General features: G+C 47.3%; 1 protein-coding gene across 3 annotated transcripts; it reads right to left on the minus strand.

Moving 5' to 3' along the window:
• Window positions 1-233: 233 nt before the first annotated feature.
• On the minus strand, window positions 234-26,480 carry ZNF57 (zinc finger protein 57). Of its 3 annotated transcripts, XM_033196090.1 has the most exons (5): window positions 26,181-26,480; window positions 11,128-11,157; window positions 3,846-3,972; window positions 3,243-3,414; window positions 234-1,951 (listed from the first exon to the last, which is right to left on the minus strand). In XM_033196090.1, the coding sequence occupies exons 1-5, from the start codon at window positions 26,181-26,183 to the stop codon at window positions 643-645; spliced, it is 1,641 nt and encodes a 546-aa protein (XP_033051981.1). In that variant the 5' UTR covers window positions 26,184-26,480; the 3' UTR covers window positions 234-642. The 3 variants fall into 3 exon arrangements, with proteins under 3 accessions (XP_033051981.1, XP_033051982.1, XP_033051983.1); XM_033196091.1 differs by lacking the exon at window positions 11,128-11,157 and having other exon boundaries at window positions 26,181-26,479; XM_033196092.1 differs by lacking the exons at window positions 11,128-11,157; window positions 26,181-26,480 and adding an exon at window positions 4,187-4,659.
• Between the last annotated feature and the right edge of the window lie 96 nt (window positions 26,481-26,576).

Genomic DNA, 26,576 nt, shown 5'->3' on the forward strand with positions numbered 1-26,576 from the left:
GAAAAATACAGAAACTATAAAAATTCTGTCATGTTCAAAGTACACTCCAAATCACCACGGGTCTAATACAGTTCGAAATGAAAATATTTAAGAGGCCTGGTGCGGTGGCTCACGCCTGTAATCCCAGCACTTTGGGAGGCCGAGATGGGCAGATCACAAGGTCAGGAGATCGAGACCATCCTGGCTAACACGGTGAAACCCCGTCTCTACTAAAAATACAAAAAATTAGCCAGGCGAGGTGGCGGGCGCCTGTAGTCCCAGCTACTCGGGAGGCTGAGGCAGGAGAATGGCATGAACCCAGGAGGCAGAGGTTACAGTGAGCTGAGATCATGCCCCTGCACTCCAGCCTGGGTGACAGAGCTGGATTCTAAGAGATAAAACACTTAACTATTAAAATATAGGTATTATAGCTGAAAGAGGACTTAGAGAATTATTTTCTCTAATGGTTCTGTTTTACAAATGAGGTATTGACAAAGACAATATCATACTTGTAAGATTTCTCTCCTGGTGTGAAGTTTGTGGCGAATTATACATGAATTAATGTGAGGTTACCCCATGTTACTTAGTTATAGAATTTCTCTTCAGTGTGTACTCTCACTGGTTTTAGAAAGAATGACTTGACAACTGAAGGCTTTTGAGCCTTCATGACTGACATTCGTGGGATTTCTGTCCTGCATGCATCCTCAGATGGTTTCGGAAGGAGGAGGGCCACTTGAAGGACATCCCACATTGTTTACATTTGTGAGGTTTCTCTCCAGTGTGCATCCTCACGTGATTATGTAAGGTTGAGGACCAAGTGAAGGTTTTCCCACATTGTTTACACTCATAAGGCTTCTCTCCAGTGTGCATCCTCAAATGACCCTGGAATGCTCTGGAAGAAGTAAAGGCCTTCCCACAGTGTTCACATTTGTAGAGCTGCTCTTGTGTGTGAATTCTCACATGTTCTCTAAATGTTGAGGACCAAGTGAAGGTTTTCCCACATTGTTTACACTCATAAGGCTTCTCTCCAGTGTGCGTCCTCGAATGACCTTGGAATGATCTGGAAGAGGTAAAAGCCTTCCCACAGTGTTCACATTTATAGAGATGCTCTTGTGTGTGAATTCTCACATGTTCTCTAAATGTTGAGGACCAAGTGAAGGCTTTTCCACATTGTTTACACTCATAAGGTTTCTCTCCCGTGTGCGTCCTCAAATGACCTTGGAATGATCTGGAAGAGGTAAAAGCCTTCCCACAGTTTTCACATTTATAGAGTTTCTCCCCAGTGTGAATCCTCGTGTGTACTCGCAAGGTTTCAGACCAACGGAATGTTTTCCCACACTGCTTGCACTCATAGGGCTTCTCTCCCGTGTGCATCTTCTCATGTCTTTGAAAAGCCTGGGGGTAACTGAAGCCTTTCCCACAGTATTGACATTTATAGGGCTTCTCTCCAGTGTGTGTTGTCATGTGTCTTTGAAATGTCGAGGGATAAATGAAGGCTCGCCCACATTCCTGACATTTATATGGCCTGTCTTTTGTGTGAGTTCTCACATGTCTAGTGAAACTTGCAAAACCATTATATGCCATCTGACACTGCTCGCACTTATAGGTTTTCTCTGCTGTGTGAGTCTTCACGTGGTGAGAGAGGGAACGGGGATGTTGGAAAGTTTGCCCACACGCTTGACACTTATAGGGCTTCTCCTCAGTGTTGGTTCTTCCATGACTATGTAGGTGTGAGGGACAAATGCAGACCTGCTTACATTCCTCACACGGAGGCGCTTTTCGTCCACACTGAGACTTGACGTGCCTTTTAAGAGAAGAAAGATGCGTGAAGACTGTCCCACACTTGGTGCATTCATACGGTTTTTCTCCAGCAGAAATTTCCTTGAACAGGGTAAGATTTGGCATTTGATGGATGGCTTCTCCATATTGATTACCTTCATTATTGTTACAGAATCTGTCCACCATATGATTTCTGTTAAAAATGGGAAACATTTTTATTTATGGTATGTTTGGCAATGATTTGTTGAGATGTATTAACAAGTATTAGAAATACATTTCTAACTACATTTCAGTGTACATGAAGTTTTTCTATTCTGAATTGTTTGAAGAGACATATTTATTAATGCAGTATTTATGATATATGGGGTTTTCCTGTAATGTCTTTTTTTTTTTTTTTTTTTTTTTTTGAGGCGGAGTCTCGCTCTGTCGCCCAGACTGGAGTGCAGTGGCGCAATCTCGGCTCACTGCAAGCTCCGCCTCCTGGTTCACGCCATTCTCCTGCCTCAGCCTCCCAAGTAGCTGGGACTACAGGCGCCCGCCACCTCGCCCGGCTAGTTTTTTGTATTTTTAGTAGAGACGGGGTTTCACCATGCTAGCCAGGATGGTCTCGATCTCCTGACCTTGTGATCCGCCTGTCTCGGCCTCCCAAAGTGCTGGGATTACAGGCTTGAGCCACCGCGCCCGGCCATGTCTTTTTTTTTTTGAGACGGAGTCTTGCTCTGTTGCCTAGGCTGGAGTGCAGTGGCACAATCTCAGCTCACTGTAAGCTCTGCCTCCCGGGTTCAGGCCATTCTCCTGCCTCAGCCTCCCGAGCAGCTGGGACTACAGGCGCCTGCCACCACGCCCAGCTAATTTTTTTTAGTATTTTTAGTAGAGACGGGGTTTCACCGTGTTAGCCAGGATGGTCTTGATCTCCTCACCTCATGATCTGCCTGCCTTGGCCTCCCAAAGTGCTGGGATTACAGGCGTGAGCCACCGCGCCCGGCCCCCGTCATTATTTCTAGCAATTGAGTTAAAAATTCTCAATGTCTAAATCAAATACACACTTTTTTTTGGTTAAAATTTGGAGCAATGCAGGCTGGGCGCGGTGGCTCACACCTGTAATCCCAGCACTTTGGGAGGCTGAGGCGGGTGGATCACGAGGTCAGGAAATCGAGACCATCCTGGCTAACACAGTGAAACTCCGTCTCTACTAAAAATACAAAAAATTAGCTGGGCGTGGTGGCGGGCGCCTGTAGTCCCAGCTACTCTGGAGGCTGAGGCAGGAGAATGGCGTGAACCTGGGAGGTGGTGCTTGCAGTGAGCCGAGATTGTGCCACTGCACTCCAGTCTGGGAGACACAGCAAGACTCCATCTCAAAAAAAAAAAAAAAAAAAAAAAAATTTGGAGGAATGCTTATATTTGGAGCAATACTTATATATATATTTAATTGCATACAAAGATTTTCTTCTGGACGACTTATTTCTCTTGTGAGTGCATCTCACCTCAGATTTTTGTGGTGATCTTCAGTGCCATAGCCTTCACAAGTTTTTTCTAAAGTGTAGGCACAGGAATTGTTTCTTGTGAAGTTTGGTATTGTCTGTTCCTTAGATTTTTCTTCCCCGTACATATCCTGCTGAGAAACTGACCCATTGGCTTTAAATTGAGTCTTATTATCTGAAACAAAAAAGTGAACAAATCTCATAAGGAATGAGATATGTATTAAGCAAAGGAAGACACTGAGAAGTTTAGCATTTTGAGGACTTCATCAGTAACAGACATCAGGGGTCAAAATGTTAGGTATTTCACAAACACAGTAAGTCACAGGTATCAAACAAGGAACCACACTCTGTGATCCTAAATGACCAATGAAATCTATACCCATACTAATTACACCAAAGGAACTTCAAGTCCTTTAAACCAAGACAGAAATAACATCTGTTTCACACACGTTTTCACTGTTAGAGAATAATGATTAGATTCTAGGTCCCTGGTGGCTGTGAACATGTGTACCTTAGTCCTTTCCCACATTTCAAATCTTGGAATAGAATTGATGAGAAAGAAATGAGTTCATTAAAAACCAAGTGAAGGAATGATGTCATCCTTACCTACTGAGGCCAGGTTCCGGAAGGTCTCCAGCATCACCTCTCTGTAGAGGTTCCTCTGAGCAGAATCCAGCAAAGCCCACTCCTCCAGGGTGAAGTCCACAGCCACATCCTCAAAGACCACCGAGTCCTAAGAAAAACCACATAGGTGTGCAGGAGGATGGGTGACACTGAAAGTACTGGGAACTGGACTCAATTCATAAATTCAAACGAGATTCTGTGGTGTCCCAACACCTCCTCTGTGACGTGAATGTTAGATCTTTTACTTACTCACAATCACTTCCTAATAAACTTAATAGCACCACTATCAGTCTGAACTTATCTCTACCTTTGACTGTTCTTATCTTCCTCTACCAGCAGGGTCTGGAGAGATGATGCTATGCAAATGAAGTAACTCTTCCATTGGAAACGCTGCATTACGCAGCAGGCCTCAGTTGTCCAAACGATGCACATTTCATAGGTCTTTCGGATCAGCCTTCGATCGGCTACTGGAGAAAACTGTAAGTCCTTGGAATCCACTGCCCGGTAAGGGGATCTTTGTATAGACGGGCCTGAGGCCAGCCAGAGAGCTTCTAACAATGTAAGGTAAGGATTCCTGTTTTTGTCTGCATGGAGCCCTGGGCCACACTATCAGTTTTTTCCCCTTTATTTTCTTAAATTATTTTAAAAGCAACTGTATAAATGTTTGTAAAGGACTGTTACTGTATAACACATAAGAATACTTACCTATTTGCCAATAACAGCACAAAGGAGGTGAGTGAGAGGGAGCAAAGGCGGCAAGGGACATGACTATCGATTAACGTGCTAATTAAAATGCACTGTTGGCCGGGCGCGGTGGCTCAAGCCTGTAATCCCAGCACTTTGGGAGCCGAGACGGGCGGATCACGAGGTCAGGAGATCAAGACCATCCTGGCTAACACTGTGAAACCCCGTCTCTACTAAAAATACAAAAAACTAGCCGGGCGAGGTGGCGGGCGCCTGTAGTCCCAGCTACTCGGGAGGCTGAGGCAGGAGAATGGCGTAACCCGGGAGGCGGAGCTTGCAGTGAGCTGAGATCCGGCCACTGCACTCCAGCCCGGGCGACAGAGCAAGACTCCGTCTCAAAAAAAAAAAAATAAAAATAAAAAAAAATAAAATGCACTGTTTTGGTGTATAATATTCATGGATGTAGTATGTATTAATAATGCCATAAAAGTTGGGGGGCAGGAAGGAAGAGAGCTACACAGGTGCAGCATTTCTGTATCTCACTGGAATCAAGCAATTAATATAAACCTGCAGCTCATCTGATAAGCCCCACGTGTATAATACAGTGACCCCTAAAGAAACCAACAAATAGTAAAAAGTTAAACAACTGAAAGATTTCATTAGAAAACACTTAATGAAAATGAAAGTAGTGGTCGGGCATGGTGACTTACTCCTGTAATCCCAGCACTTTGGGAGGCTGAGGTGAGTGGATCACCTGAGGTACGGAGTTTGAGACTGGCCTGACCAACATGGAGAAACCCCCGTCTCTGCTAAAAATACAAAATTAGCTGGGTGTGGTGGTGGGCACCTGTAATCTCAGCTACTCAGGAGGCTGAGGCAGGAGAATCACGTGAACCCAGGAGGTGGAGGTTGCAGTGAGCTGAGATCGCACCATTGCATTCCAGCCTGGGAGACAGAGTAAAACTCCATCTCCAAAAAACAAAACAAAACAAACAAAAAAACAAAGTAGTAAAGGAGTATAGCAACAAGAAAGGCATAAAACCCACAGAAAACAAAAAGTAAGATGGCAAACATAAGAATGTCTAACTCAGTAATAACACTAAATGGGAATGAATTATAGAACCCAATTAAATGGCAGAGGTTGTCAGAATGGATAACAAACATAGTCCAACTATATACACTGTATAAGATACACACTAGCCGGGCACGGTGGCTCACGCCTGTAATCCCAGCACTTTGGGAGGTCAAGGCGGGCGGATCACGAGGTCAGGAGATCGAGACCATCCTGGCTAACACGGTGAAACCCCGTCTCTACTAAAAATACAAAAAAATTAGCCAGGCGTGGTGGTGGGCGCCTGTAGTCCCAGCTACTCGGGAGGCTGAGGCAGGAGAATGGTGTGAACCTGGGAGGTGGAGCTTGTAGTGAGCCAAGATTGTGCCACTGCACTCCAGCCTGGGCGGCAGAGCGAGACTCCGTCTCAAAAAAAAAAAAAAAAAAACAAAAAAAAAACACACTTTTGATCCAAAGATACAAACAGATTGAAAGAAAAGGATGGGGCTGGGTGCGGTGGCTCACGCCTATAATCCCAGCAGTTTGGGAGGCCAAGGTGGGCAGATCACTGGAGGTCAGGAGTTTGAAACCAGTCTAGCCAACATAGTGAAACTCTGTCTCTACTAAAAATACAAAAACTAGCTAGGTGTGGTGGCTTATGCCTGTAATCCCAGCTACTCGGGAGGCTGAGGCAGGAGAATCTCTTGAACCCAGGAGGTGGAGGTTGCAGTGAGCCCAGATTGCGCCAGTGCACTCCAGCCTGGGTGTCAGAGCAAAGACTCCGTCTAAAAAAGATAGCAAAAGATACTGTGCAAATAGCTATATTAATATCAGACATAACATTAAAATAAAAAGTGTTAGTAAATAAGGAAGTTGTATAATGACAAAAGGTTCAACCCACCCTGTAAAGTTATAATTATATGTGCACCTAAAACAGAGCACCAAAATACATGATGCAAAAAAATGGCAAAAATAGGCTGGGCACGGTGGCTCACATCTGTAATCCCAGCACTCTGGGAGGACAAGGCCGGCAGATCACGACGTCAAGACATCCAGACCATCCTGGCCAATGTGGTAAAACCCCATCTCTACTAAAAATACAAAAATTAGCTGGGCGTGGTGATGCACACCTGTAGTCTCAGCTACTCAGGAAGCTGAGACAGGAGAATCACTTGAACCTGGGAAGCGTAGGTTTCAGTGAGCCAAGACCGCACCACTGCACTCCAGCCTGGCAAGAGAGTGAGACTGTGTCTCCAAAAAAAAAAAAAAAAAAGGATAGTTAAACATAACAGTTGGTGGAACATAAATACCCCACTCTTTTTTTTTTTTTTAGTTGAACACAGCATCATCTATTACCCCACTTTTTAATGATAGAACATCTAGGTGGAATACAGGGAAATAAAATAATTGAACACTGTAAGTCATTTAGACATAACAGATACCTGCAGAACACTCAACCCAACAATAGCAAAACATGCATTCTTTTCAAGTGCAGGAAGAATGTGCTGTAAAAGAGACGCTTTGCTAGGCCATAGAAGAAACCTCAACAATTTTTTTTTTTTTTGGGGGGATGGAGTCTTGCTCTGTCGCCCAGGCTGGAGTGCAGTGGCCAGATCTCGGCTCACTGCAAGCTCCGCCTCCCGGATTCACATCATTCTCCTGCCTCAGCCTCCCGAGTAGCTGGGACTACAGACACCCGCCACCATGCCTGGCTAATTTTTTGTATTTTCAGTAGAGACAGGGTTTTACCGTGTTAGCCAGGATGGTCTCAATCTCCTGACCTTGTGATCCACCTGCCTCAGCCTCCCAAAGTGCTAGGAGTACAGGCGTGAGCCACCCCACCTGGCCAACAAATTTTAAACAATAGAAATACAAGGTATTGGCTGGGCTTGGTGACTCACACCTGTAATCCCAGCATTTTGGGAGACCAAGGCAGATGGATTGCTGGAGCTCAGGTGTTCGAGACCAGCCTGGGCAACATAGTGAGACCCTGTCTCGACTAAAAATGCAAAAATTAACTGGGTATGGTGGCACACACATGTAGTCCCAGCTACTTGGGAGGCTGAGACATGAGAATTGCTTGAACCCAGGAGACAGAAGTTGCAGTGAGCTCTGATCACAGCACTGACAGAGCAAGAGTCAGTTTTCAAAAAAATAACAAAACAACCCGAGAAATAAGTATGTTCGGCCGGGCGCGGTGGCTCAAGCCTGTAATCCCAGCACTTTGGGAGGCCGAGACGGGCGGATCACGAGGTCAGGAGATCAAGACCATCCTGGCTAACACGGTGAAACCCTGTCTCTACTAAAAATACAAAAAAAAAAAAAAAGAAATAAGTATGTTCTCTGACCACCATGGAATGACAAATGAAATTGGAAACTTATACAGAAAATTGGGCAAATTCACTAATATGTGGATATTTACACACTCTTCCATAACTAATGGATCAAGGAGAAATCAAAGGGGAAATACTTTGAGACGGATGGAAAATAAAGACATACCAAAACTTATATAAAGGAAGTTAATAGCTATAAATATCTATCCTAAAGACTGCAAATCAACAACCTAACCTTGTCCACCTCAAGACAATAGCAAAATAAAACTAACCCTAAGCAACTAGGAGGAAGGAAATAATAAATATCACAGCCAAATCAATGAAATAGAGAACAGTGAAACAATAGAGAAAAATAGTGAAACCAAAGCTAGTTGTTTGAAAAGATCAAGCAAAACTGATTTAGCTTAGATTGACAAGAAAAAAGAGACTCACTTATTAGAACCAGAAATGAGTGAACAATTACTACCAACCTTAAACGAATAAAAAGGATGATAAAAATAGTATGAACGGCCGGGCGCGGTGGCTCAAGCCTGTAATCCCAGCACTTTGGGAGGCCGAGACGGGCGGATCACGAGGTCAGGAGATCGAGACCATCCTGGCGAACACAGTGAAACCCCGTCTCTACTAAAAATACAAAAAACTAGCCGGGCGAGGTGGCGGGCGCCTGTAGTCCCAGCTACTCGGGAGGCTGAGGCAGGAGAGTGGCGTAAACCGGGAGGCGGAGCTTGCAGTGAGCTGAGATCCGGCCACTGCACTCCAGCCTGGGCGACAGAGCAAGACTCCGTCTCAACAACAACAACAAAAAAAATAGTATGAACAATTACACATCAATACATTAGTTAACATAAACACATTCTTAGAACCACCTTAACTACCGAAACTAAAGACACAGACAATCCAAATAGACCTATTAGAAACGAAGAGACTAGGCCGGGCGCGGTGGCTCAAGCCTGTAATCCCAGCACTTTGGGAGGCCGAGGCGGGCGGATCACGAGGTCAGGAGATCGAGACCCTCCTGGCTAACACGGTGAAACCCCGTCTCTACTAAAAATACAAAAAACTAGCCGGGCGCGGTGGCGGGCGCCTGTAGTCCCAGCTACTCGGAGGCTGAGGCGGGAGAATGGCGGGAACCCGGGAGGCGGAGCTTGCAGTGAGCCGAGATCGCGCCACTGCACTCCAGCCTGGGCGACACAGCGAGACTCCGTCTCAAAAAAAAAAAAAAGAAACGAAGAGACTAAATTATTTATCAAAATCTACTGAAGATGCAAAGCCTGAGCCCGATTCAGGGCCTCTCCCCTGAATTCTACCAAAAATTTAAGGGAAATTTAATGCCAAATGTTTATAAGACATTTTACAAAAGTTGCAAAAGAAAGGAGCAATTCCCAACGCATTTTATGAGTATTATCCTGGTATCAAAACCAGATAAAAACATCACAATAAAACTACAGACCAATATTTATTTGGTTATGGATTCCAAAATCCTCAATAAAATACTAGCAAAGCAAATTCAGTAATACAGAAAAGAATTCTACATCATGACTAGCTGGATTTTTTTTTTTTGAGATAGAGTCTCACTCTGTTGCCCAGGCTGGAGTGCAGTGGTACGATGTTGGCTCACTGCAACCTCTACCTCCTGGGTTCAAGCGATTCTCCCTGCCTCAAGCCTCCCGAGTAGCTGGGATTACAGGTGCTTGCCACCATGCCCAGCTAATTTTTATATTTTTAGTAGAGATGAGGTTTTGTCATTTGGCCAGTCTGGTCTTGAACTACTGACCTCAGGTGATCCACCCGCCTTGGCCTCCCAAAGTACTGGGATTACAGGCATGAGCCACCGCGCCCAGCCAACTAGCTGGAATTTATCTAAGAAGTGCAAAGTTGGTTTAACATACATCTCATAAAGGACTTGGATCTAGAATATATGAAGAAAGAGGCTGGGCATGGTGGCTCAAACCTGTAATCCCAGCACTTTAGGAGGCTGAGGTGGGTGGATCATAAGGTCAGCAGTTTGAGACCAGCCTGGCCAATATGGTGAAACCCCATCTGTACTAAAAATACAAAAATTACCTGGGTGTGGGGGCAGGTGCCTGTAATCCCAGCTACTCAGGAGGCTGAGGAGGGAGAATCACTTGAACCCAGGAGGTGGAGGTTGCAGTGAGCTGAGATCACACCACTACACTCCAGCCTGGGAGACAGAGCAAGACTCAGTCTCAACAACAACAACAACAAGTGGGGAAAGGATGTGAACAGACATTTCTCCAAGAAAAATAAACATTGTAACTAGTCATCAAGGAAATGCAAATCAAAACAAAAGGAAATACCACTTCTCTCCCATTAGGATGGGTAAAATAAAAAATTAAAAAGGAAAATAAGTTTTGGCAAGGATATGGAGAAACAGGAATCTTCACACATTGCTGGTGGGAATGTAAAATGGTACCACCAATTAAGAAAACAGTTTGGCAGTTCCTTTTAAAAGTTAAATGGCTGGATGCAGCGACTCATGCCTGTAATCCCAGCACTTTGGGAGGCCAGGGCGAGTGGATCATGAGGTCAGGAGATCGAGACCATCCTGGCTAACATGGTGAAACCCCATCTCTACTAAAAATACAAGAAAAAATTAGCCGGGCGAGGTGGCGAGCACCTCTACTCGGGAGGCTGAGGCAGGAGAATGGTGTGAACCTAGGAGGCAGAGCTTGCAGTGGGCTGAGATTGCGCCACTGCACTCCAGCCTGAGCGGCAGAGCGAGACTCGGTCTCAGAAAAAAAAAAAAAAAAGTTAAATGACTTAGTTTTTGGTCTAGCATGTAAGGAGCTTGGAAGTTATTACTCCACTGTAACAATTAAAAAGCTGAACAAACGAAACCTCAACAGCTCTTCTTCCATCCTTCAGAGAACTGATGTCACAGGGCAAGCTCTGCCCCCTCAAACTGAACAGAGAGGTGGAGACAGGGAGTCACAACTCACCAGAACACGCAACCATGAACAGAAGCCTCTGTGGGAGCCACTACTTAGCTGGGAAACCCTGAGCTGTAACTGCTGAATTCCTGGGGGCACAGCGTGCACAAGTCTGAGGAATCTCGGGGTGGGGGTGGGGGCAGTCTTCTAGAGGAGAAAAATAATGATTTTGAAATAGGCCAGATATTCCTGTTGTTTCTCACCAGGCCTTTCCCTTAAGAGAAACTATGTTACCAGAGCCTTACCTGTGAGGGTTTCATCAGAGTCTGAGTGACCTGTGGAAAGAGAAGTATCCCACATCAGCTTCCTCTATTCATCCTGTCCCGCCTAAGGGAGAGGAGAAGAACTGAGAAGCGCTTGTGAAGGTCAGTGTCGCGGGGCACAGGCTCACTAAAAGACTGAGACCTCATCAAAGGATCAGGGGATCCGTGCCCTCTGCCCGCACCTCACCAGGGCGCTACTCAAGCTCTGTTTACTTCAGTGCCGTTCACCCAGTGCATTGTGTCTAGCTGTCCAGAGACAAATGACAAGGAACACAAAAGGCGAAAGACACAGCTTGAAGGGACAAAGCAGAGCTCCCCAGATACGGCAGGGATGTTGGAAGTATCCGCCTGGGAATTTAAAACAAGTATCATCAACAGGTGAAGGGCGCTAATGGAAAAAGTAGACAACATGCAAAAACAGGCAATATAGGCCAAGAAGTGGAAATCCTAAGAATGAAAAGGCAATGGGAGAGATGAAAAGCACTGTAACAGAAACGGAGAATGACTTTAACGGACTCTTGAGCAGACTGGGTGTGGCTGAGGAAAGACTCTGAGCCTGAAGACATGTAATAAAATCTTCTAGGCCGGGCACAGTGGTTCATGTCTGGAATCCCAGCACTTTGGGAGGCCAAGGCAGGCAGATCGCCTGAGGTCAGGAGTTCGAGACCAGCCTGACCAACGTGAAGAAACCCTGTCTCTACTAAAAAGGCAAAATTAGCCAGGCGTGGTGGCGCATGCCTGTCATCCCAGCTACTCGGGAGGCTGAGGCAGGAGAATCGCTTGAACTCAGGAGGCGAGGGTTGTGGTGAGCCGAGATCGTGCCATTGCACTCCAGCCTGGACAACAAGAGTGAAACTCCATCTCAAAAAAAAAAAACTATTGAAAAGAAAAAAGAGTGAACAATGATGAAACAGACTATCCAAGAAATGTGTAACAATTACAAAAGGTGTTAACACATGCATAGTGGAATACTAGGAGAAGAACACAAGAAATATCTGAAGTAAAAATAACAGCATAAATTCAGGTCAGATACTAGACCACAGATCCAGGAACCTCAGAGAACACCAAGTAAAATAAATGAAACAAACAGAAAAACCCCTACAACCCTTAGCCAGGAATAGGATATTCACACTGTTTGAAAGATAAAATATAGGCCGGGCGCAGTGGCTCATGCCTGGAATCCCAGCACTTTGGGAGGCCGAGGCGGGTGGATCACAGGTTGGGAGATCAAGACCATCCTGGCTAACACGGTGAAACCCCCGTCTCTACTAAAAATACAAAAAATTAGCCGGACGAAGTGGTGGCTCCTGTAGTCCCAGCTTCTTGAGAGGCTGAGGCAGGAGAATGGTGTGAACCCGGGAGGCGGAGCTTGCAGTGAGCCGAGATCGTGCCACTGCACTCCAGCCTGGGCGACAGAGAGAGACTCCATCTCAAAAAAAAAAAAGAAAGAAAGAAAGATAAAATATCTCCAAAGAAGCCAGAGGAAAAAACACTACCTACAGAGCAACAGACAAGAATGACATCAAATTTCTCCTCAGAAACCATGCAAGCAAGGAGAGTTGGCCGGGCGCGGTGGCTCAAGCCTGTAATCCCAGCACTTTGGGAGGCCGAGACGGGTGGATCACAAGGTCAGGAGATCGAGACCATCCTGGCTAACACGGTGAAACCCCGTCTCTACTAAAAAAAAAAAAAAAAAAAAAAAAACTAGCCGGGCGAGGTGGTGGGCGCCTGTAGTCCCAGCTACTCGGGAGGCTGAGGCAGGAGAATGGCGTGAACCCGGGAGGCGGAGCTTGCAGTGAGCTGAGATCCGGCCACTGCACTCCAGCCTGGGCGACAGAGCCAGACTCCGTCTCAAAAACAAAACAAAACAAAACAAAAAACAAAAAAAACATGCAATTAAAACCGAAAAAGGCAGAAAAAGAGTGGGAGACAAAACAAGGAATAACGAGCAGGGGCAACAAATAGAAAACAGTAACAAATATGTCAGCTATTAATTGAACTATGTCAGCAATCCCTTTAAAAGTTGATGGACTACAATTACAAACAGATTGTCAGCATGGACCAAAAAACTAGACCCGACTCTATGTTGTCTGTAATAGCGGCCCCAGCCTCGCTGGCACCGGCCTGGTTCTGTGGAAGGCAGTTTTCCACAGACGGACGGGTGGGGGCTGGATGCTTTCAGGATGGCTCAAGCACATGGCATTTATTGTGCACTTGATTATTACATACCCACCCCAATGCAGACTCCGTGGGAGTCCTGAGCTTGTTTTCCTGTGACTGGAAAGTCTCATCTGGGAGTGACGGGTGACAGTGACAGATCGTCAGGCACTAGATTCTCATAAGGAGCACGCAACCCAGATGGCTCTCATGCGCAGCACGCAACCCAGATGGCTCTCATGCGCAGTTCACAGCGTGGTTCAGGCTCCTATGTGAGTCTAATGCGGCTGCTGATCCGACGGGAGATGGAACTCAGTTTTGTTTGCTGGCCCGCCACTCACCTCCTCCTGTGCGGCCCAGTACTGGTCCATGGCCTGGGGGCTGGGGACCCCTGATTTATAAGAAACCCACTTTAAAGATAGATTAAAAGTAAGGGGATGGAGAAAGATACATCATGCTAACACTATTCAAAAGGAAGCTGGAGCACATATATTAATTTCAGGCAGAGGAGGTAGAAACTGCTAGAACTGTGAGGAAAAAATAGATGAATCCACCATCATAGCTGAAGACTTAAACATCTATTAGAAATAGATGAACCAGGCGGAACATTAGTAAGGACAGAGTTGAATTCAACAGCACCCCCAATAATGAATGTCTGTAGACAACTTCAACAATAGCAGAAAGCACGTTCTTGTCAAGCTCACACAGAACATTCCTCAACCTAGACTGTATTTTGGGGCATAAAACACCTTAACACTTTTAAAAGAATATCATACATCATATGCTCTTAGACAACAGTGGAATTACAGCAGCATTGCCCTAAAATAAAATATTTAGGTATAAATCTAACAAAATGTATACAAGATCTATCTTAGGAAAATTATAAAACTCTGGCAGAAGAAATCAAATAACTAAGTAAATAGTTATTCCCTGTCCGTGGATAGAAGACTCAATATTGTCAAGACTTCGGTTCTTCCCAACTTGATCTACAGATTCAACACAATCCCAATCAAAATCCCAGCAAGTTATTTGATGGATATTGACAAACTGCTTCTAAAGTTGATATGGAGAGGTAAAAGACCCAAATTACCAACACAGTATTGAAGGGGAAGCTTAAAGTTGGAGGACTCACACTGTTCATCTTCAAGGCTTTCTGGAGAGCCATAGTCATCAGGAGAGTTATAGAGTAAAGAATGTACAAATGGGCCAGATGTGGTGGCACATGCCTGTAATTCCAGCACATTGGGAGGCTAAGGTGGGAGGACTGCTTGAGCTCAGGAGTTTCAGACCTCCCTGGGCAACATAGGGAGACCCCATTTCTAAAATTAAGAAAAAATTAGCCAGGTGTGGAGGCTAAAGACCTTAAGACAACTCATCTGTGACGCTATATAGATGGCAGATATGTATATAAAAAAATGCTCCACACCATGTCATCACAGAAATGCAAATTAAAACAAGATACCGGCTGGGCGCAGTGGCTCACACCTGTAATCCCAGCACTTTGGGAGGCCGCGGCGGGCAGATCATGAGGTCAGGAGATCGAGACCATCCTGGCTAACATGGTGAAACCCCGTCTCTACTAAAAATACAAAAAATCAGCCAGGTGTGGTGGCGGGCGCCTGTAGTCCCAGCTGCTCGGGAGGCTGAGGCAGGAGAATGGTGTGAACCCGGGAGGCAGAGCTTGCAGTGAGCCGCGATCGTGCTACTGCACTCCAGCCTGGGCGACAGAGTGAGACTTCATCTCAAAAAAAAAATAAAATAAAAAATAAACCAAGATACTACGACACACCTATCAGAATGTCAAAATCCAGAACACTGACACCACCAAATGCCGGCCAGGATGTGGAGAAACAGGAATTCTAATTAATTGCTGGTGGGAATGCAAATTTGTACAGCCATTTTGGAAAAGTGTTTGGTGTTTTCTTTTTTTGTTGTTCTCTTTTGAGATGGAATTTCACTCTTATTACCCAGGCTGGAGTGCAATGGCATGATCTCGGCTCAACACAACCTCCGCCGGTTTAAGCGATTCTCCTGCCTCGGCCTCCGGAGTACCTGGGATTACAGGCATGCGCCACCACACCTGGCTAATTTTGTTTTTTTTGTTTTTTAGTAGAGACGGGGTTTCTCCATGTTGGTCAGGTTGGTCTCGAACTACCAACCTCAGGTGATCTGCCCGCCTCGGCCTCCCAAAGTGCTGGGATTACAGGCGTGAGCCACCGCACCCAGCCTGGTGTTTTCTTAAAAGTAAACGTACTTTAACCATCTGTTCTAGCAATTGCAGTCCTTGACATTACTCAAAGGAGCTGAGAGCTTATGACTACACAGAAGCCTGTACACAGACATTTACAGCAGCTTTATTCATAATTGTCAAAACATGGAAATAACCAAGACATCCTCCAGAAGATGAGGGGATTAATAAATGGTACATCCAGATAGTGGAATGTTATTCAGCATTAAAAAGAGATGAGCTATCAAGTCATGAAAAGAGACAGAGAATCTTAAAATGCACAGCATTATGTGAAAGAAGCCGGACTGAAAAGGCATCTACAGTGTGATTCCTACCTACGTGACATTTTGGAAAATGCAAAACTATGGAGACAGTAGAAAGATCAGTGGTTGTCAGAGTTAGCACAGGAGTGAAGAATGAATAGGCAGAGCACAGAGGCCTTTTAGGACAGTGGAACTACTCTGAATGACACGGCAGTGGTGGATACATGTCCTGGCATGTTTGTAGACATTCATACAACGTACAACACCAAAAGCAGACCCCAGTGTAAGCTACGGACTCGGGTGGAAATGATATGCCAGTGAGGCTCATCAGTTGTAACAAACGCAGCACGCTGGTGTGGGGTGTGCACAGTGGGGGAGGCTGTGCATAGGATGGGGCAGGAGATACATAAGCACTCTATGTTCTTTCTGCTCAATTTTGTTGTGAGCCTAAATTGCTATAAAAAATGAAATTAAGCCGGGTGCGGTGGCTCATGCCTGTAATCCCAGCACTTTGGGAGACCGAGACGGGCGGATCACAAGGTCAGGAGATAGAGACCATCCTGGCTAACGTGGTGAAACCCCGTCTCTACTAAAAATACAAAAAATCAGCCAGGTGTGGTGGCGGGCGCCTGTAGTCCCAGCTGCTCGGGAGGCTGAGGCAGGAGAATGGTGTGAACCCGGGAGGCAGAGCTTGCAGTGAGCCGCGATCGTGCTACTGCACTCCAGCCTGGGCGACAGAGTGAGACTTCATCTCAAAAAAAAAATAAAATAAAAAATAAACCAAGATACTACGACACACCTATCAGAATGTCAAAATCCAGAACACTGACACCACCAAATGCCGGCCAGGATGTGGAGCAACAGGAATTCTAATTAATTGCTGGTGGGAATGCAAATTTGTACAGCCATTTTGGAAAAGTGTTTGGTGTTTTCTTTTTTTGTTGTTCTCTTTTGAGATGGAATTTCACTCTTATTACCCAGGCTGGAGTGCAATGGCATGATCTCGGCTCAACACAACCTCCGCCGGTTTAAGCGATTCTCCTGCCTCGGCCTCCGGAGTACCTGGGATTACAGGCATGCGCCACCACACCTGGCTAATTTTGTTTTTTTTGTTTTTTAGTAGAGACGGGGTTTCTCCATGTTGGTCAGGTTGGTCTCGAACTACCAACCTCAGGTGATCTGCCCGCCTCGGCCTCCCAAAGTGCTGGGATTACAGGCGTGAGCCACCGCACCCAGCCTGGTGTTTTCTTAAAAGTAAACGTACTTTAACCATCTGTTCTAGCAATTGCAGTCCTTGACATTTACTCAAAGGAGCTGAGAGCTTATGACTACACAGAAGCCTGTACACAGACATTTACAGCAGCTTTATTCATAATTGTCAAAACATGGAATAACCAAGACATCCTCCAGAAGATGAGGGGATTAATAAATGGTACATCCAGATAGTGGAATGTTATTCAGCATTAAAAGAGATGAGCTATCAAGTCATGAAAAGAGACAGAGAATCTTAAAATGCACAGCATTATGTGAAAGAAGCCGGACTGAAAAGGCATCTACAGTGTGATTCCTACCTACGTGACATTTTGGAAAATGCAAAACTATGGAGACAGTAGAAAGATCAGTGGTTGTCAGAGTTAGCACAGGAGTGAAGAATGAATAGGCAGAGCACAGAGGCCTTTTAGGACAGTGGAACTACTCTGAATGACACGGCAGTGGTGGATACATGTCCTGGCATGTTTGTAGACATTCATACAACGTACAACACCAAAAGCAGACCCCAGTGTAAGCTACGGACTCGGGTGGAAATGATATGCCAGTGAGGCTCATCAGTTGTAACAAACGCAGCACGCTGGTGTGGGGTGTGCACAGTGGGGGAGGCTGTGCATAGGATGGGGCAGGAGATACATAAGCACTCTATGTTCTTTCTGCTCAATTTTGTTGTGAGCCTAAATTGCTATAAAAAATGAAATTAAGCCGGGTGCGGTGGCTCATGCCTGTAATCCCAGCACTTTGGGAGACCGAGACGGGCGGATCACAAGGTCAGGAGATAGAGACCATCCTGGCTAACGTGGTGAAACCCCGTCTCTACTAAAAATACAAAAAATTAGCCGGGCGTGGTGGTGGGCACCTGTAGTCCCAGCTACTGGGGAGGCTGAGGCAGGAGAATGGCGTGAACCCAGGAGGCAGAGCTTGCAGTGAGCTGAGATTGTGCCACTGCACTCCAGCCTGGGCGACGAGCAAGACTCTGTCTCAAAAAAAAAAAAAAAGAAATTATAGGCCAGGTGCGGTGGTTCACGCCTGTAATCCCAGTACTTTGGGAGGCTGAGGCGGGCGGATTACGAGATTAGGAGATCGAGACCATCCTGGCTAACATGGTGAAACCCCGTTTCTACTAAAAATACAAAAAATTAGCTGGGAGTGGTGGCGGGCGCCTGTAGTCCCAGCTACTGGGGAGGCGGAGTTTGCAGTGAGCAGTGAGCTGAGATCACGCCACTGCACTCCAGCCTGGGCAGCAGAGCAAGACTCCCTCTCAAAACGAAAAAAAAAGAAATGTACACGTTAAATGACTGTACATATGTCAGTAAAGCTGGTTTTTAAAAAACATGTAAAGAATGTGAAGTTCACTGTCTTCCCAAAAACGTGATACACAAAATGAAGATGCCTGTGACCTCACCTCTAGTCAACGTTATACTAGTTCCAGCACCACCAGAAAATATACAAGAATTATAAATCATAAACTTGTCTTTACGCAAATTTCTAAGAATTATGCACATAAAACCCCAACAGAACAAAGAGATAATCCTAGAAAAAGATTTTGACCAAGATTCCAAGAAATTGCATTCTGTTTCTACTTAATAATAGTTGGAAAATTAATTTTTTTTTTTTTTTTTTGAGACGGAGTCTCGCTCTGTTGCCCAGGCTGGAGTGCAGTGGCCGGATCTCAGCTCACTGCAAGCTCTGCCTCCCGGGTTCACGCCATTCTCCTGTCTCAGCCTCCCGAGTAGCTGGGACTACAGGCGCCCGCCACCTCGCCCGGCTAGTTTTTTGTATTTTTTAGTAGAGACGGGGTTTCACCGTGTTAGCCAGGATGGTCTCGATCTCCTGACCTCGTGATCCGCCCATCTCGGCCTCCCAAAGTGCTGGGATTACAGGCTTGAGCCACCGCGCCTGGCTGGAAAATTAATTTTTAAAAGCTGATATATACTATGGGAAAATCTAAAGTTAAATAAGTACTTAAGGCTAGTGAAAGATTCCAATGGAGAAAGAAACCTCACTCAGGGCCCTGGACGGTGGTTCATGCCCACAATCCCCACATTTTGGGAGGCCGAGGCAGGAAGACTGCTTGAGGCCAGGAATTTGAGACCACCCTGGGCAACATGAGACAGTCTACAGTTTTTTTTATTATTATTTTTAAAATCAGCCAGGCATGATGGCATGTGCCTGCAGTCCTACCTACTAGGGAGGCTGACGCAGCAGGACCACATGAGCCCAGGAGGTTGCAGTGAGCTGTGATCACACCACTGTACTCCAGCCTGGGCAGCAGAGTGAGATCCTCTCTTAATGAGACTTTTTAGGACTTAACAAAACTACTTTCCAAACCTGAGAAAAAAAGTCTAAAAATAGCCAAAACTTTCTGAAGAACAGGGTGAAGGCTTACCTAACACAGGGCAAGGATTTTAGAGCTGTCAGTCTTACCAATACAGTATTAGCAGAAGGACCGTCAAACGAACCAATGAAAAGATTGCATATCTCTGTGAAATAATGAAAATGCCGCAGCTCTTTGAAGTGTAGGATAGGTGAAAAATAATTCCTATGACATTATGAAGTGGAAGAGGGTAGCTGGCCTTGGGGATGAGACAGTTTTAGATTTTAGAGATTTAATTTGAGCTCTCAGGAGAGCCAGGCACGGGGACAAGCTCGTGGGCCTGCTGCAGAACTTTCCAGGTGGGGCGAGCTGCTGCATCCCATTAGACTCAAGTCCCCACCAGTTTGTTCATATTTCTGGTCGTTATCTGAAGCAGCAGCCTAGGGAAGAACCATACCTCATTTGTCAACACCCAGGACCAGAGCAAGCCTAACACTTTTTAGGTCTATCTGGGTTTTGGAGAGAACGTGTTCCTCACTTACAGGTTTTACTCTGACCCATCTGTGCAATCACAAATCAGCCTACTTGTGGGACAACAAGGTCTAGATTGTGTGCAAAATGCAGTGATGATGGGATTCCACTGCGCCCCCCGCCTGGATGGCGCCCTCCGCCTCCCCCGCCTGGACGCCTTCTCTGGAGGGGCTTTCGAAGCCTCCACTCCAGCCTCAGCGAATCTCACACCAGTCCCGGTGGCGGTGAACTGGCCATGGGGATCTGGAGCAGGACACTGTCCTCCCATGTGGAGGCTCCCACAGGCCCTGTGCCTCTCTGCCCCGAGCTGCCCTGATGCCTCCGGTGGTGAGATTCACGGGTCCGCAGAACCTCCTTCCTGAAATGGAAATGATACTTAAAGCACCGAGGCAAACCTGGGCCCTCTGGCCCTTCCCCTGAGGACAGTCTTGTGCACACCCAACACGGATGTTCAAACCACTCTAACCACACACAGCAGACAGCGACTGTCTGGAAGCTTCACAGGCAGGACGACACTCCCTGGTAGCCATGCAGCAGACGACTGTGTGGCTTTGGACTGTTTACTGGCCAGCCAGGGAGGGGGCGGTTTCGGCAAAGGGGCTTCTTGTTGCATATGGGTAGACCGGCAAAGCTGCGCAATCAACTCCATGGTGACAACAGAATAATCAACATTGCTAAAATATTTGATCTGAGCCTCACTGGCATACCTTTCTTGCTCTGTCTTCAATGCTCCAAAGCGCTTTCGGGGCCTGCTTGTCCTTAATAAGATACACTGTGTGGGCATTGTTAACCTTTTAAATTTCACACTCAGGGCTGGGCACGATGGCTCATGCCTTTCATCCCAGCACTTCAGGAGGCTGAGGCGGGAGGATCACTTGAGCCTAGGAGTTTGAGACCAGCCTGGGCAACATAGCAAGACTCCAGCTCTACAATGGTTTTTGTTTGTTTTTTTAAGACGGAGTTTTGGCCGGGCGCGGTGGCTCAAGCCTGTAATCCCAGCACTTTGGGAGGCCCCAGTGACCGAGTGAGACTCCGTCTCAAAAAAAAAAGACGGAATTTTGCTCTTGTCGCCCAGGCTGGACTGCAGTGGCATGATCTTGGCTCACTGCCACCTCTGCCTCCCAGGTTCAAGCGATTCTCCTGCCTCAGCCTCCCAAGTAGCTGAGACTACAGGCATGCGTCACCACGCCTGGCTAATTTTTGTATTTTTAGTAGAGATGGGGTTTCACCATCTTGGCCAGGCTGGTCTGGAACTCCTGACCTCATGATTCACCCGCCTCAGCCTCCCAAAATGCTGGGGTTACAGGCGTGAGCCACCGTGCCTGGCCAAATTAGCTGGGTGTGGTGGCATGAATCTGCAGTCCCACCTACTCAGGAGGCAGAGGTTGAGGATCGCTTGAGCACAGGATTTTGAGGCTGCAGTGAGCCATGACTGCATCACTGCACTCCAGCCTGGACAAGAGAGGGATTTTATATCTAATGAAGGATATAAAATAATCATCATGGAACAATTATAAAACACTACTGAATGACATCAAAGGACAGTGAAATGAGAGATGGCACACGGACTCAGGAAGGAACAATGCCACATCAACAGATCTCTCAGACTGATCTGGGGTTTGAATAAAATTCCATTAAATCCAAAACCAGCCTCTTTTTTTTTTGTTTTTCCTTGTTTTTGCATTTATGAAAAACTACTTCTAAGAACTGAAATGAAAGGCAAATGTCTTAAGAACCACCAGGTTTCCTGCAGAGCAAGGTAGAGGGGCAATTCTAAAACACATCGAGGCACTTAAAATCACAATCCTAAGTGGGAGAGGGCCGGGGCGGTGGCTCATGTCTATAATGCGAATACTTTGGGAGGCTGAGGGGGCGGATCACCTGAAGTCAAGAGTTCCAGACCAGCCTGGTCAACATGATGAAACTCCATCTCTACCAAAAATTTAAAAATTAACTGGGTGTGGTGGCACGTGCTTGTAATCTCAGCTACTCGGGAGGCTGAGGCAGAAGAATCGCTTGAACCCAGGAGACAGAGGTTGCAGTGAGCCAAGATCGCGCCATTGCACTCCAGCCCAGGCAACAGAGTGAGACTCCGTCTCAAAAAAAAAAAAGTAATTAGGAAGATGGTATCGGCAGGATGGACAAATCGACCGACAGAAAAAGATGGGAAGCTGTGTTTATGGTGCAGGAATATATGACAGCGCAAGCATTGTTACAATGCTGGAAACGAGTGACAGTTTAACACCTGGGCAAGGAGAGATGCTATCTATGGGAGAATAAGGAATGTCCACATCAACTGCAAGTTCAATCATCAGCATAATGCACATTTCACTGTGAATGACAAACGCAGAACCCATTCAGAAGTTAGTGTTCTTACAATGTCCAGGTACAGCAAGTGTGCATAGATGCCCACACACAGACATTAGTAAGCTACAAGGAAGGCCAGGTGCAGTGGCTCACGCCTGTAATCCCAACACTTTGGGAGGCTGAGGCAAGTAGATTACTTGAGGCCAAGAGTTTGAGACCAACCTGGCCAACATTATGAAACTGTGTCTACTAAAACTATAAAAATTAGCCAGGCTTGGTGACACATGCCTGTAACCACAGCTATCCGGGAGGCTGAGGTAGGAGGATTGCTTGAACCCGGGAGGCAGAGGTTGCAGTGAGCTGAGATCGTGCCATTGCACTCCAGCCTGGGTAACAGAGCAAGACTCCGTCTCAAAACAAACAAAAAAAACTTTGGCTGGGTGTGATGGTACACACCTGTGGTCTCAGCTACTTGGAAAGCTGAGGCAAGAGGATTACTTAAAGACTGCAGTGAGCCATGATCATACCACTGCGCTCCAGCTTGGGCAACAGAATAAGACCTTGTCTCTAAAAATAAATAAGTACATAAAGTAAACCAACATACCCAAGCCTGACAAATGCTGGAATGACTGAACTAACTGGGTCACGCACTGTCTCAGACACCAGCATGTGTGCAAAGGAAAAACACCACAGAAAAGCCTTTCAAGGTGCACTAATGGTAACAGCCACTTACGATAACAGTCACTTATTGAAATTTCAGGCCGGGTGCGGTGACTCATACTTGTAATCCCAGCACTCCGGGAGGCCGAGGAGGGCAGATCGCTTGAGTCAAACAGTTCAAGACTAGCTTGGGGCAACAGCGAGACCCTCGTCTACAAAAAAATATTCGCCAGGAATAGTGGCATGCATGCACCATTGGTGGTGAGCTGTGCTCACGCCACTGCACTCCAGCCTGGGTGACAGAGTAAGACCCTGCCTGGGGGAAAAAAAAAATTTTTTCAAAGGAGGCAAAATTAAAACTCTGTATGACGATAAATAATAAATGGTAAAGGTAGAGAGAATGAAAAAAATCAATCAGAACAGTGGTTACCCTGGGGGCAGCACAGTGATGAGTGCTGCTAGAAGCACACAGGTGTTGAAGAGATGCTGAAGGCCTATTTATGTGGCCAGTAAAGCCACTGGTGTTTATAGGAAAACTTAATCCAGGCCGGGTGCAGTGGCTCACGCCTGAAATCCCAGCACTTTGGGACGTGGAGGAGGGCGAATCATTTAAGGTCACGAGTTTGAGACCAGCCTGGTCAACATGGTGGAACCCTGTCTCTACTAAAAATATAAAAATTAGCCAGTCATGGTGGCAGGTGCCTGTAATCCCAGCTACTCTGGAGGCTGGGGTAGAAAAATTGCTTGAACCGGGGAGGCGGAGGTTACAATGTGTGAGATCAGGCCATTGCACTCCAGCCGGGGAGACACAGTCTCAAAAATAAAACAAAACCCTTAATGCATAAATTAAACCAGCTGCGTAGAAACTGCCCCTAGACAACCACAGGTGCAACCTCAGAAAGGCTAAATCGCCCACAAGCACATCTCCCGGATAATCGTCATTCCGATGCTCAGCAGCCTCAATCAGCATGAACAGTTCCTGCTGTGGCTGTTCCACGAGGCAGGAGGTCTGAGCACGGGGAGGCTGCCCGGCCAGACCCGGCTGCACCCTCAGCGGCCTCCGGTGCAGGCTCAACAGTGGGCTTAGCTGGAGTCATGGGTCTCCGGGCTCACCTCCCTGCTCCAGGTGCTACACTTCAAATGCCACGAGGACCCCCATCCCGCAGAGTGAGAATGCAGCAGAATCACTGCTTTCACTCCACGTGTAAGTAGGGGAAGGGAGTTCCCAGGCAGTCTTTATGACTTTACAAGGCCAGAAACTGCTTTTCCCAGTCAGCAAACAGATGATGGATCAGTGAAGCAATACTATTGGTGACAAACTGGAAATTAACCAGAATGGAACACGCCTCAGTTTTACAGGTTTTTGCAGAATTTGCATTAATCTCATGTCTAGATGAGCTCAAATGGAACAGGATCACACGCTGTCGCAAACTCTGCACCTTGTATGGAAGAATAACTACTATTATTTTTTGTCTGATTGCTTTAGCATTTGAAAAACTCCTTTTTTTTTTTTTTTTGAGACAGAGGCTCGCTCTGTTGCCTAGGCTGGAGTGCAGTGGCACGATCTCAGCTCACTGCAGGCTCTGCCCCCTGAGTTCACACCATTCTGCCTCAACCTCCCCAGTAGCTGGGACTATAGGCGCCCGCCACCTCAGCTGTCTATTTTTTTGTATTTTTAGTATTTTTGTATTTTTAGGGTTTCACCGTGTTAGCCAGGATGGTCTCCATCTCCTGACCTCGTCATCCGCCCACCTCAGCCTCCCAAAGTGCTGGGATTACAGGCCTGAGCCACCACGCCCGGCCGAAAAACGACTATTTTTATGAACATTTTAATCCATCTGTATCATGCTATAAGATGTGGAACTGCGCACCCTTTCTCTACAATTGTGGGAGAGAGAATATTCCTGAGACAGTTCCTTAGGCCATTCTTAGCCTGTACCCCAGAATAAACAGGTGTTATTCTGACGGACCAGAAGGCAGAAAACAGACTTGAAAATTTTCCTATTGTCACTAGGGAGAAAACAAAAGGCAAACAGGAGACACTATATTTAACTGAAACCAGCTGCCCGAATAAAGATTTCAGGGTATTAGGGATACCCCGCAACAAAACCCCCAGGGCAGGTCACTCCCACCGCCGAGGTCATCCCCCAAACTGCCTCCGACCCCCGGACCGTCCCTTGCTGTCCCCCCAAGCTGTCCCCTGTAAGGTCCTCTGAGCTGGCCGCACCTCGGTCAAGCCATCGTGACATCCCCCCGCCCTTGTGATAATGTACCTGGTGACATCCCCCGTCCTTGTGATAATGTACCTGGTGACATCACCCGCCCTTGTGCATGCACTTTGTACCACACATCCTCCTGGCCCTTGTGAATGTACCCCGCCCTTGTGACAATCCATCCTCCACACCCTTGTGAAGGTACTTTGTAATATGCCTCCCCGCCCTTGAGAATGTACTTTGAAACATCGTCCCCGCCCTTGAGAATGTACTTTGTAACACCCACCCACTGTCCGCAAAAAAAACTGCGCCTAACTCCACCGCCTATCCCAAACCTGTAAGAACTAATGATTGCCGGGCGCAGTGGCTCACGCCTGTCATCCCAGCACTTTGGAAGGCCGAGGCGGGTGGATCACAAGGTCAAGAGCTCGAGACCATCCTGGCCAACATGGTGAAACCCTGTCTCTACTAAACACACAAAAATGAGCCGGGCGTGGTGGCACACCCCTGTAGCCTCAGCTACTCGGGAGGCTGAGGCAGGAGAACCGCTTGAACCCGAGAGGCGGAGGTTGCAGTGAGCCGAGATCACGCCACTGCACTCCAGCCTGGCGACACAGCGGGACTCCGACAAATCAATCAATCAATCCACCATCCTTTGCTGACTCCTTTCTCGGACTCAGCCCACTTGCACCCAAGTGAGTCAACAGCCTTGTGGCTAAGCCTGCTCAGGTGGTCTCATACGGACGCGCGTAACATCCCCAACCTGCTGACCGTCCCTTGCCGTCCCCCCAAACTGGTCCCTGACCCCTGACCGCCCCTACCGTCCTCCCAAACTGCCCGCGAGCCCCCCTCCTGCCCAGCTCCCCCCTCCAAGTTACCCCCCAGCTCCTGGCAGCCCCTTCCGTCCCCTCAAACTGCCCCCAGCCCTCCAGCCCGGTCGCTGCGATGGCGTCCCCGGGGCCCAGGCGCTCGTCCTGCGCGGCCCCGCGCGGCCCTCAGCCAAGCCCGGCGACAGACTTTGGCGGAGGCTGGTTCCAGCCGGTTCCCGTCGCTCCGACCCTCCCCGGGCTCGGCTCCTGCCCCGCACTCACCATGTCCCGCCTGCTCCTGGGGTCTCCAAGGCGAGCTCCCCGTGGCCCCACGGCCGGCGCAGCTGAAAGGGGCAGGGACTCCCGGGCCGCTCCGGGTAGGCGGGGCACGCGTGGCAGGGAGGACGAAACCGTCCCGCCCTCGGGGCCTCGGAGCGCAGGCAGCGGCGCCACTGATTGGAAAGTTTCTCAGTCTCCGCCCTCTCAACGCTCTGAGTGGACAGCGTTTTGGACACGCCCCCTCCACCCTGGGGCCTTCGATTCGACACTCCACCAGACCCGCAATCCGCTTCCTGGTGCCCGCCCCGTGCCTTGATTGGACAGTTGTCCGGACCCGCCCCAGGAGAGCCTGATCAAGAAATCCGGGCCAGGCGTGGTGGCTCACGCCTGTAATCCCGG

The sequence above is a fragment of the Trachypithecus francoisi genome, unplaced genomic scaffold (genome assembly GCF_009764315.1).
Source record: "Trachypithecus francoisi isolate TF-2019V2 unplaced genomic scaffold, Tfra_2.0 Lachesis_group5, whole genome shotgun sequence".
Lineage (NCBI taxonomy): Eukaryota > Metazoa > Chordata > Mammalia > Primates > Cercopithecidae > Trachypithecus > Trachypithecus francoisi.